The following is a 13,135-nucleotide window of genomic DNA, read 5'->3' on the forward strand; positions in this document are numbered from 1 at the left end:
TGTTAATGGTGAATTTGTTGTGTTAATTTCAGAAACAGTGAATAAAATTTCTGTGTGTGTGTGTGTGTGTGTGTGTGTAATATATATTTATATGTATAACGACATTTCAAAATTACAAGTTACATTGTTACTTTCACTTAGACTCATTCAAAAAAACCTGATCGCCCAGAAAAACCTAGTACTGTTTTGACTGCAAGTGTCCATTCTGCTCTCTCATGTGTGGTAGATGACTACCTATCATCAGAAAAAGTGACAAAAAAGGGTACACCTTGCTCAAACGTTTCTCCTCCTGTCATACCAAAAAAAGGTTTGCCTTCTTAGTATCAAATATGATGGCTTGTAGTTTATTTATGTTGCTAAATTTGTCTGATGAATTAAAATACTGTTTGATTTTAAGGTTAAAATCACATAACTATTCAGCTGTAAGGTCAAGTTCATAAAATGTTTGATAAAAAAATTTATTAACTCAGTAACATCTTTTTGGGTGCACACAGTCCTGATGGCAAAATTACACCTTTGAACTTTCACATAAATTCACATGTTTAATTGCAACTGTGCTGGTGTATGATGGGTTCATTGTGTGACAGAAGCCCTCCACCTCTAGAAGGGTGGGAAACTCCATACACAGTAACTCTTCTTATGCACTTGTGTTAGTGATAGGTTCATTCTTCTCCCTGTCATTGCATTGAATAGATGTGTTAAAAGTTTCTTGTCAGAATTCAGTTTGAGGAGATTTGTACATTAATGAAATTTTTATTTTTGTTCACTCTGACTTTTTGTTTCAGTAGCTTTAATATTTTATCATAAATTCTCAAATGATGATAGCTTCAACTTCAGTCTTGTGTGAATAATGATATTACACACACAGGCCTCATTTCTATTATGGCTTCTGGAGCCTCGTTAACTGTCAGTGACATTGCAGCCATTGTTGAAAATGCCGTGGATTACCATTAATGGGCCTCCTACTCCTGTCCCATCCTATTATTTTGAAAATGTTTTTAACATCAACACTATTTGTAAATGCTTCACTTTCATGTCACTAGTTTAAAGCTTTTTTTAACTGTTTGCCAATCAAAATAGAAAACTGTCTCCCATTGTTACTGTTTTGTAATTTCTGTTGCTTTTTTTTTCCCCTCACCCTTTATGAGAAAAATAGTGTATCATATGTCTTCCATAATCACAGGACTTTTCATAGCTGTTTTTATTATTTCTGTGGGATGATTTTTTTCTTCTAATAATTGTTGTAGCTGAATCATTTAAATATTTTCATGTGACAGTCCTTAATATGGTACTAAGCTTCTTGACTGGGATCTTAAGTTATTTTTACATGTTCTACCTCAAAATCTTCTTGAATTCTTCATTCCTTGTGATTTTTGGTTCCTTTTTTGTAGTTCACATTTTTTTTGTACTACATCCATCATTTTAGTGTTTTGTCATATGTGCTGTATATTTTATTCTTTGTGGATAGTCTTTCTTGTATTCTAACAGAAGCTGTGTACTAAAATCTAATGTTGCTTTAAGAAATTGTTTATTTCCTTTTGTTTTATTTTATTTGTCTGTTATGTAACAATTGTTTGGATCTGAAACATTTCTTATATCTGATGGGTGCTGTGAAATCTTATACTGCTTGCACAATTGTACACACGTACGATGTTTGTTCCTGCTGTACTAAGGATCAGTGCCCAGGAGATATTTACTCCTTCGCTTACAAACTGGCTTAAATTTTACATCTCATTTTTATGATTGTGTGTTAAAATTGCCAATTATTGTTCCAGCATTCTCCCAGTCAGGTACACCATTTTACTTTTTCACATAAACAACTTTTAGTTATTGTGAGAATTATAGGTAAAAGTTATATTCAAGGTAAAGTATCATATTTTAAATTAACATTTTGGCATTAAAACATAAATCAGTGGTATATTTCTAGTATATCATTCTACCCACTCCCTGCACCAGTGGGTTGTGAGAAAATGACTTTTGTCAGAAAAGCTGTATGTACTGTATTAAGCTTTTAAGTATTTTTCTGATGCAAATTATAACTTAAGTTTATATTTCATATTCTATTGCATTTTGAAGCAGTTAGTGCAGATGCTGTATGGTGTCTATTGCCAAAAGAAAAAGGACTAATGTGTAAAATTTTGTTTTCTTTAGTATGTTTTCTTATTCCTGACAGAAGAAAAGCCAGCTCCACCACTGCCAGGTAAAAAACCTCTAATTTTGACCATGAAGAAACCACAAAGGTCTTCAACTCCTTCAACCAAACCATCATCCTTATCAACCCAACCAAGTTCTTCCACTGCAGTGATGGCTTCTTCTACTAGCTCAGTTCCAGGAACAAGTCAATTAACTTCAGCATTTTCAGTTCCTTTGTCAGTCTCTTTACCCAATGGTTCACCAATGGCAGCAGAACATTTAACTGATGATATGAAAGTCAAATGTCAACAAGAGAAAAAAGAAGGAATTGGTTAGTAAATAAGGTTTATCTCACTTGTTAATGTTTTTAAGAATAGATGTTATATAATTTAGAAAATTAATACCTTAACTTTGAAACAAAGCTTAAAATTTAAAGAAAATACTGTATTAAAAACAGTAAATCCAAACCTATGATAAACGATATTTTAATGAACAAGCCTAATCAAAAAAGGAAACTGGATATGCTGTATAAATTAAAAGGTTCCCTAAGAGACAGGCTTTTGGAGGTGACTGTAGAAGTAGGACCAACATTGTAATAGGAATACACTGTCTATCTGTTTCAACATCCATTTGCTAGTCTTACATATTGAAGAAAACAAAACAAATTCATCAATGATAATAATAGAAATGAACAAGTTAGGAAAGCAAGATGTGGGTGCTAAAGCCCACAATTTCCTACATCTACATCACCCTTCACTGCATGCAGCCAGTTGTGGGAAGGTGACTGTTTTTCAAGTTAATGCCCCTTAGTGTGGATGCCTAAATGTGGTGAAGGGGACCTCCAAGAGTAGGTTCTGTCCTTTCACTTTACCTCCTCTGAGATATGAATGTCCACCCTTGTGTGCATTTCGTGATGACCTGTGAAGGGGAGGAGAGGATCCTGGTGGTGGTGGAGTCCAACCTCAACACACCACTTTGACCTTGAATTCCTGTAGGCAAGTGGCTTTGGAATGCCATTCAGAATCAGTTAACCAATAATCTAGGGCTAGGATCAACTGAGTACCAGTTTGGACATTTTTAGCAGGTGTTGTGGACCTTGTGTCTGGTGCTGATGTTTGGGTATAATGTCCTCAAAACCCTGGAATTGCTGCCTCGTCTTTTGCTTTCAGCTCTGTAGCACGTCCCCTCATAGGGCTCCATAAGTGAAGTCAGTGGACACCAAACCTTTGTCTTTCACATGGGTTCTAACACCTCTCATCAGCTCCCTGTTAAGGATAAAAACCCTTGATTGGTAATTAACCACCCTTGGAGGACTCTAATACTTAGTCCCAAGCTACAGTTGACACCATACCTCAATATCTCATTTTATACTCACTATCTTAAAAGTCCTTTGGGCAGATATCAACATTTTTTTTATTCAGAATGGATTGATATGGCTCACTGGTTCTCTCAAATCTGTCCAAAAATTAAGATCTGGATACATTGTGATCAAAATGTCAAAACCAGAACACACCAATCTCCATTTAAAGTCTAAGACTTTTTGGGGATTTGTCAATTTAGGTTACTCTGCATACTGTCCTGAATACATCTTGGAGTTTTTGCTGAGAGGGATCTCTTTAACATCCTCGAGTCAGATATTCTTGCCAGCCTTTCCACTCAAGGGATTTTGTTCATGTGAGATATCTCCACTTGTGAAGATGAGGTACTTTAGCCTACTCACCTTCTCATTTTGATGTTTACATCATATATCAGCATCACTCTACATCTGTGAAGGCTGGTTACTTGTATTGTACTGTTTGACCTTATATCCCTAACTTTGTCTGGTGTTTCCAATGCCAGTAGTTTGGTCATCTAAGACCTCTTGCTGTGGCTCTTTGTGCTGTGTTCATTGTAGTATCAAAGACCACAAGGCAACTCTGTGTGACCTGTTAAACCTAACACTCCTCAGAAGCATCACAGTACTATAAGCAGAATTATTTACAAGGTCCTTGAAGTCTAAAGACAATGCATTTCATCATTGAACTACTACTTGTTTCAAAGCACGGCATTTCAGCTCAACAATCATCCTGCAGACACCAACCAAACAGAGGATTGTTTAACTCTCTCAACACAAGCATGATCAAGTTGACTGACCATGTAATCTCTTTGTACTCATTTAAAGTCTTTATAGTTTTAATACTACTGACTTTTAATGTAATATGTATATATTTCACATGCAAAATATCGTATTTTTGTGAAATATTTTGAAAAAACAACTAAAGGATTTTTCCATGAATATATTGAGTATTTGTCTTGAATAGTTAATGTAGAAAGTGATTTTCATGTTAAAATTAAAAATACTTCATCTCAAAAATCTCAAATTTCCTGTGTGCAATCATTTCAAACATTTGTTTTCAGTAAAACTGTATTTATTATTTCCTGTACCCTAACTCTATACAAGGCTGGTCAATTTGATTGACTTGTAATCATTGTTATGTGTGGAACATTTTATTAAATTATAATTATTATTTATTTTACCTAACCTGAACTACCAGTGACATTGTGAGGTGGAAATTTTATGTTCATTACCTTGAATTTTTCATCATAATTACTGATAACTGATTTTGAGAATGTACCATACACAACCCAAACCAACCCACTAAAACTATAAACCAGTTTAAAAGAGTAAATATTTATTTTTTTGAAACATTCTATCATCCATTTTTAATTAAGATTACTAAAGCTATATACAAAGCCTGCATCGTGTATTATCTGATGTAAGTAACCAAAATAAGCTTTGTGAATAAATTTTTACTTACTGAATGGTCATGCACTGTCAGCTTTATAATTCATGTCATCTCTAAATAAGCTAAAATCAGATTTTTAGGAAAACATTCCATTTAACATGACCTACCTTTTACTATATTCAGTATTTGTACAGTACTTGAAAGGCAATAAACCCCACAGTGAGCAGGAAACTACTTTAATTCCTACTGTATGAAGGTAGTTTCATAAATATTTATATTTACAGAATGTATACATAGATTTAAAACTTCATTCATGTTTACTCTAACAATACTTTTTGTGTGGTATTATTTATATAATAATTATTTCATCTTATTTTGTTAAAGTGTAAAGTTCCTACATAAATGAAATTTTGCATGTTTCCTTCTGAAGAAAGGCTTATACAAAACATTGCATTCTGCAACAGGTTTATCATCCCTTATTCAGTGAGATTTTATGTTTAAAAATTGTGAAAATATGTTACTGAAATAAAAGTTGGACATAAAGTTTTATGCTACTAGAGTTGCTGCATAGATTCCATACTACATGGTGTTTGCTTCCAATACCATGTTTAAACAGACCATTTGTATTGAGGTTACAGTGGGATATTAAACAGGTATATGGTTGAAGAGGATTGCTGTTATTTTGGTCTTTGAAAGATCTTTTCATATGAAAATATTTATTGCAGTGAAATTGTGACAGTTTGTAACTATAGCCTTCAATTGGTGAGTGAAGGCATTTTGTTGGATTCATTTGAAGTTGGTTTTACAACTGTTGCTTTTATATATGCTCTACTTTGTGCTTTTTAGTTTTCAAGGATAACATAAAAGCTCTCTTCATTTGAATGTGGTGTCCTTTGGTTTGGTATCATTTAATACTGCTATAAGAATATCCTTCAAAAAATGGCTGTGACTTGTTCATTTAAATTATTAGAAATTTATCATTAAATTGTAGATATAAAACATGTTGTAATCATCGTATCTGTGGGGACATGTCAGTGTATAAATCATTCTTGTAAAAATGCCATTAACCTTTGATATATTACAATAAAATATAACAAGCTATTGGACTGGTTATTTTCCAAAATTTGCATTATGATCTATTCTCTTTTTTTCCTCAAAATGTGTGTGTTTTCCATGGATATGTAAAATTTAATTTTGCATGAGAGACTAGAAACAAAGGAAATAGTTTATTTACTGTTTTATAAGTTATCTCAAATTTGTGATTATTCACAAGATACTTAAAAAAATAAAATAAAAATGGAATTGCTTAGGTGAAGTTTGCTGTTATCCTGGAAAAGTTTTTAAGTAAATTACTGCCTAGGAGATCTACTCAGCCATCATTAACAATTTTATATTCATGGGATAACTTATAGGAATTACACTGATAAAATAACGATTATCATTATTGATGTCATTTCACATATTCAGATAGTGGTAAAACGTTAGGGCTGATATGTAAGTCAATTATAAATTTCTACAGTTAGAATTCTGTGATAGCATGTTTCTCAAAACAATACTAAATGTTAACAACATTTAAATATGTAAGAAAATACAGTAGAATTTTTCTTGAAGTGCTTACAAAAAATGTCTGACTACATAGATTATATTTTCTACATATCTAAGTGTTATTTATTTATGACAGATGAATCAGCATTTGACAGTGTAGAGATTTCTCCTGAGAAACTTACACACCTAACAGCTAGCAGGGCTAGAGCACCCAGTCGCAAGCCTCCTTCCCAGTTTATTGGAAGAGATGTAGTGAGTTTTTATGAATTTTTTTGAGTAACATAAACATGAAAATCTTGATTAATTATTATTCAGAAAAGCTAGGTTTGCTTTTTCCATATTTTGTATTGATTTGCATAATTGTTGATTAAACAGTTGATTATGTATTCTAAAGATGGCTGGTATGGGTATTAAAACTTTAATTAAAATATTCAGAATGGCCTGAAGATGACTCAAGAAGGTTGAAACATTGTTCTGTACTTTATTTTAAAGTTTTAATACCCATACTAGTCATCTTTAGAATACATTTTCACTTCAGGTGATTTTCTCGTCATCATGAAACAAATGGTCAGTTAAGATTGAAGTAAATTGGAGTTAGTAAGCAGTTAATTTTGTATGTGTATTTGTCAAGAAGAAAAAAGCCATCTTTTCTTTTATTTTAATATATAAATATTGATATTTAAAACTTTTCTTCATAAAGCAGAATGTAGTTTGTTTTTTTTACCAGTATTATGCATTATATAAAAGTTTTCTTTGCCCTTGTTTATATGTTACAATTGTTTTGGTGTTTAATGTTCTTTATTTTTCATTTTATTTGCAGGGAAGAGAAAATGGTGATACAAGTTTGGATCAACCATCTTGCACAAGTGAATTTAAAGAAACCCAGTCTAAACATGCTGGTCAATGTTACACAGATACTAAAGACAGTAAAGTAAGATTCATTTCAAATTTTATTCAGTTTATAATACTGTGCTTGGAGATAGTGTTTTTTTGAGAATATATAATTTTGATAATGGCAATTTTTTTTTTGTGTACAAAAGTTGACCCAATATTTTCTTTAATTAGGTGAAACAAGGCATGTTTGAAGATCATCCTTGTGAATTAAGGCCTACAAATGGATTTCTTTTATTGCCTTCTCTGAATAGGGTACTTTTTTACAAGGAAAACTGAAACCAATGAGATTTTAACCATTCCAATATTTCAGGGATAAATGCTTTAAAGAACTAAACTTTTCTACTCAAATATTAAAAACTCCAGTCTTTTCCTCATTGTTTTATTGGAGAAACTTGAAGATTTCTGAACTGATTTTCCCCTCCCCCCAGGATATACGAGGTTAATAATGGTACTAGCTGAAAATATTTTTGGTTGAAGCACCCACCCATCAAGAAGTGCATTGCTTCAGTTTTGTTTTCTTTGTATGATATAAAATTGCATATAGGCTGATATGATTCTGTTAACATTTTAAATTGTTTTATAACTCCAGTGAAAAATTGTAGCATAGCAATTCCAAGCTGTAAAAAGGGGATCAGCATGCCTTGTCAATTTTGCTAATCTCAATTCTGACAGACTAAGAAGAGAGGGCTGAGATGTTTAGCATATGATATAACAGTCTTAGGAAATAATTTTATCCCAATAGTATTTCACAAAATTGAAGAAGGCTTTCAGACTCTTAAGTAAAATTAAAGTACATATCTCGTACATATTTTGAACCATGGTGTTTGTCCAAGCTTTTGTCTGTCTCCTGTTTGGAAAGTTGTACATTCGGGCAAACCTTAACATTCACTTTCGAAATGACAGGCTTGAATAATGTTGATGCCAAATTTTATTTTTCAAGCAAGATATTGTACAATAAATTGCTAGGAGTTAATCAGACTGTCACTCACATTTTAAAATATGACATAACTTAATAAAAATATAGGTTTAGCTCTTACTTAACATCACTGAAATGTTGAAGAATTACTTCTTCAGTGGGTGGTACAAGTAGCTCAGAGCCTTTTGATCTGAGATAAATCAAGAGTGCAACACAATTAAGCTTTCTGAAGTCCATGAAATAATTTAAATTGATAGATTAACTGAACTTTACCCCTGTCACTGAGGAAGAGTACATTTACTTGTATATGAATAAAAATTAATTTAGAATGTTTTGAGCATGCACCTTTTTTAGACTTTTCTACTTTGATTTAAGTCTGGCAAAAGGTGTATCTTCAAAAACAATACTAAGTAAAAAAGTTTTAATTAAAATATCTTTTAACCTTGTTTACTTGTGTGAATGCTTTTGAAATGAGTAATCTCTAAATATATCAACTTGTGTATATGTAAAATTAAAACATAAGAGAATTAGCATTATATTACATTATACAGTTTCCTTTTTGGCAGATGTGACATTGAAAATGGCATACCTATTCCATTTTACAGTAAAGTAACACTTTTGTATGTGATATTTTAAAACTTTTATTTTTATATAAACTGATGAAACGTATCTCATCATTATAGTTAAAAATATTCTGTGTAAAAAAAGAAAAACAAACCCACTAAAATATAATCATTATCACTCAATCCTGGAAAATTAAAGCTATGTAACTTGGAAATTTCTATATTTGTTTTTATTGAACTGAACCTTGCAACTAAGTTAAAAATGAAACTTGAAGAAAGGCTGCAGAACTGTTTTTATGGGCATTAACATAATGTGGAATCAATAAGTACATACAATTAAATAACATTACTTCATCTCACTTCATGCAGCTTATTTCTGCAGAAAATGTCTGGGATCTCATACATAGAACTCTTTGTGGTCATCCATTTTCATATTTTTCCATTTGTTAAAGATGACTGTACAAGTAAAATTGTGATATTATTCCTTTGTATATTGTATGTCTTAATAATAATTGAAGATTTAGAGAAATGGGATAATTTTAGGCAATGGCTTTTTTCACATTATACATGCACTGATCATGGTTGCAGAAATGGTGAAACAGGTTTGATAATAGCTATTATTTTAGACTAATTTTTCTGTTTGACTCAGTAAATTACATGCAGTGGACAGAAAAGTGGCCTCCCTTGAAAATGTTATTTTATTATATCTTTTATTAGAAAACAAAAATATGTAAAACTGTATATTTTTAGAATATTCTATAGGGGATATGTTTAAATATGATCTTGAATCCTACTTTTAAGACAGGCTTTTTTAAATACCTGAACTTTTCATGATTTTAGTTGCATATTCTCTAAAGTGCTCTGCACCTGTTGAAGTTTTATAGATTTTCTTATTCCAATTAGACTCCAAAATGATAAAGTTTCTCTGCAATAATAGAACATAAAATTGAAGCTTAAAATAATGCAATTCATTTTCACAAGTTAACATTTAGTTGGCATTCCCTTGAATTTCAGTACTGCTTCACATCAATGTGGCATACTTTTAATGAGTTTGTGTGAATATTCCTGAGTGATTGACTGTCATCCTTCTTTGAGTACTTCAAAAAGTTCATCTTCCATGTTTGGCTTGCTATCTTTCATTAATCAGTTTAATTCAGATCATAAATTTTCAATCATATTGGTATGAGTTGATTGACCTGACCATTCCATAACATCAGTTTGATAACTGGGATAATACAGTACATTATTACTGTATTAAGAACCACATAGTTCTTAATATGATATGTAATATGATCAACATACCTTATATGTTCATCTCAAATTATATGCTCGCAGACTAATATCAGTAAAGCAGACAGGGATCACTGTCTATGTGTGATGATCCATGGAGTTTGATACTCATTCTATCTTAGACCTGATGTACAATCCCAGGTACCACCAGATATTGGGTGATGCACTTTGTCAGTATTGTCACTCTGCTTTTCAATACAGGGTTTCACTATCCCCCATTGCATTATTTGACCAAAATAATGGTAAAAAAATACAAAGTTTATGAGATATTTTTAAGATATCTTTTTAATGACTCCACAAATGCAGTGAAACTTGTTTGATCATTTTGTAGGCTAATTAGAATAAGATCTAAGAAACTTTTACATGTGCAGAACATTTTTTTTTTTTTTTAGAATATGTAATTAAGATCATGAAATGCTCACGTCTTTATGAAAGCCAGTGTTAAAATTATGATTTGAGACCATATTTTAACAGATCTCATAGAGTGCATTCTAAAAATGTAGTTTTACTTTTTTTGTTATATGATAAAAGATATAACAAATTAACAAAATTTTTAAGGGAGACCACTTTGTTTTGTCCACCCCCTGTATGTTTTCATCTTCTGTGCAGCACTTGAAATTAAATATTAAATTAATATTGTACTAATTATAGGAATCATCTCTTGACAAAGAATCAAAAACAAAATTACCAACAAGCAAAGTACCCAGCTTGAAAAGTGCTTTGGTTTCTCCTAAAGAAATAGGTAAGCTATAAACTGATATTATTATTAGTACTACAAATCTAACTGACAACTATTGTGAATGTTTATTTTTCAGTGGCATGAGAGTACAATTTTGGATCATCTAAAAGTTTTACATTGAGATTGTTTGAAAAATGGAGTTGTAGCACAAAACCAAAATGGACAACCTGCTTGGAGAATGTTAAAGAGGTTTAATGTCTTAAAACATGGCATGTATATGAGAATCTGATAAAGATTAGTTTTGAAGTATTAATGCTTTTATAAGTTTTTCAAATATATTCATATCTTTATCAGTCAGATATGACCAAACCTTTTAATAACTGTGGTGGTTTTAGGTTCTGAATGTTGAGAAAAGTTCCACTGACCTGAAAGAGCACATCAAAACAGTCCAAAAATAAGGATGGGTTCAAGTAGTCAAATGAGAAGGCACTGCAAATAAAATGAAATTAATAATATTATTTATATTTAATAAAATTCCATGTAGGTGGATAAATTCCAAGAACCTTGTGTGCTGGGTACCACATCATGGGGTATTTTCTGACAGATATTGCAATTTTTTTGTCTCATCCCAATTGTAGTTTGTGCTTCAAGGATCAATCACCTTGAGTTATATGGATGGTCTTTAAACTGTTGTAGCTTCTTATGCTTTTTGTAAGTTTTTCTGGTTCTATTAGTAAAAAAGTACAATTGTATACTGACATCTTATATAGATTTTATTGTAGAGAATGACTATATTTCATATTGTGAGTACATTCATCAAACCAATTATTCCAGCATTTGAAATTAATACATTTTGTGAACTTCTATGCCATTTTTTTTTATAGAGATTAGAATTCTTATTTTATGAACTGTAAAATCTATTTACAGAAATTCTGGTTGATACATTTTACAAACTATACCTGTTTACAGAGATTGTGATTAGTTTGATATGATATCTTACAACTTGTTCTGTTGGTGCAAATTTTTGCTTGCCACTAGCCTTTTTAATCCCATTTCTTTCTGCATACTAACATGCAAATGACCATGTGGCAACCTTTCACCAACAAGTGCACAACACTACCCCAAGACTAATCATGCACAAGTTAATCCTCTTTTGACTAGCAGTCCTACTGATTAGATACATTTTCCACTCTTGGTTTGATTAACCTATCCACACATTTTTACTTTGAACTTCTCTTTCAGTTAATTTATTTTGTTTTTATTCTGTCCTTTGTATCTTTTCTCCTCTTTCAATTTTAGTTGTTCTGACTGTATCACGAAAGCACTCAACTCTCACTGAACTAAAGCCATCACTTCATGGATCACGAATTGAGGTGTTGATCCATTAAACATGGTCAGAAATTATGCTTCTGCAGTAAGAGCAATAACAGTCTCAACCAACTGATGTTTGTTCTAATAAGGTTTTCAGTGATCTTTTAGTTTTGGAATTGGACATCCTTGTCTCCTCTTAAATATACTACTTTGTCACGTGTAATTTTAGGGGCTTGCCCAAACTTTTCATCCCCTTCGAGGGATTTGTTATTCAGGTACGTTAGGTTCTGTTCTTATCACCCATTTTCTTATGTTCCACCCTTGCCCTTCAGGGTTCTGATCCCACCACTTTCTTTCTCAAGTCAGGACTCTCCAAGGGTAAATGACACTTATTACTCCCTTCCATGGTTCCTGAGTCCATTTCTTTCTTCCACGAAATTTTCGCCTTTTTCATTACCATTCTGGGTGGTATTTTCTTCCCTTTCTTCATGTTTTATACCCATCAGATACTTCACCTTACCAAGTCCCTAACTGCACATTTTGATTTTTGCCATAACTGTTTATCTGTGGTGGTAATTACTCTGTTCATTTTTTTTCTTTGCAAAGGCCTTTATTGCATATTTGGATCCAAATCTGTGGCAAGTGTTGCCTTAATAAATATACTTTGCAAATGTGCTAGATGACTGTCTTAGAGACTTTTCTTACTATGGACCTGATATACCATTCCAGATGCTGCTAGGTTGTTGATTTGTCAGCTCCATTCTGTTTGAATGCCTTGATATAAAATGTAGGAAAAAATAAAATAACATGTTGCAAGACCATCTTCCATTTTTTCCATCCACAATTGACATGAAGTGTTCTGCTGTACTCCTCAAGGTATACCTTGTTGCTTTTTGCTTCATAAATATGTTCATCTCAAATTATATGCTCACAGACTAATATCAGTAAAGCAGACAGGGATCATTGTCCATGTGTGATGATCCATGGAGTTTGATACTCATTCTACCTTAGACCTGATGTACAATCCCAGGTACCACCAGATATTGGGTGATGCACTTTGTCAGTATTGTCACTCTGC

At 32.1% G+C, this 13,135-nt stretch overlaps 1 protein-coding gene across 16 annotated transcripts in view; it reads left to right on the forward strand.

Annotated features, from left to right (window-relative positions):
- The window catches only part of LOC143258534 (SH3 domain-containing kinase-binding protein 1-like), a 68,492-nt gene that overhangs the window by 47,321 nt on the left and 8,036 nt on the right, over positions 1 to 13,135 (forward strand). For 12 of the 16 annotated variants that reach the window (XR_013032343.1, XR_013032344.1, XR_013032346.1 and 9 more), the window contains 5 exons: positions 142 to 307; positions 2,174 to 2,464; positions 6,541 to 6,656; positions 7,225 to 7,335; positions 10,719 to 10,809. Coding sequence is in view for 10 of the 16 variants with exons in the window: in XM_076517650.1 (XP_076373765.1) it covers positions 142 to 307; positions 2,174 to 2,464; positions 6,541 to 6,656; positions 7,225 to 7,335; positions 10,719 to 10,809 (775 nt within the window). In the remaining 6 variants the exon portion in view is untranslated. The remainder of the gene's footprint in view (positions 1 to 141; positions 308 to 2,173; positions 2,465 to 6,540; positions 6,657 to 7,224; positions 7,336 to 10,718; positions 10,810 to 13,135) is intronic. The other 4 variants (XR_013032345.1, XM_076517646.1, XM_076517652.1 and 1 more) reach the window with 1 other exon arrangement.

Source organism: Tachypleus tridentatus, chromosome 8, assembly GCF_004210375.1.
Source record: "Tachypleus tridentatus isolate NWPU-2018 chromosome 8, ASM421037v1, whole genome shotgun sequence".
NCBI lineage: Eukaryota > Metazoa > Arthropoda > Merostomata > Xiphosura > Limulidae > Tachypleus > Tachypleus tridentatus.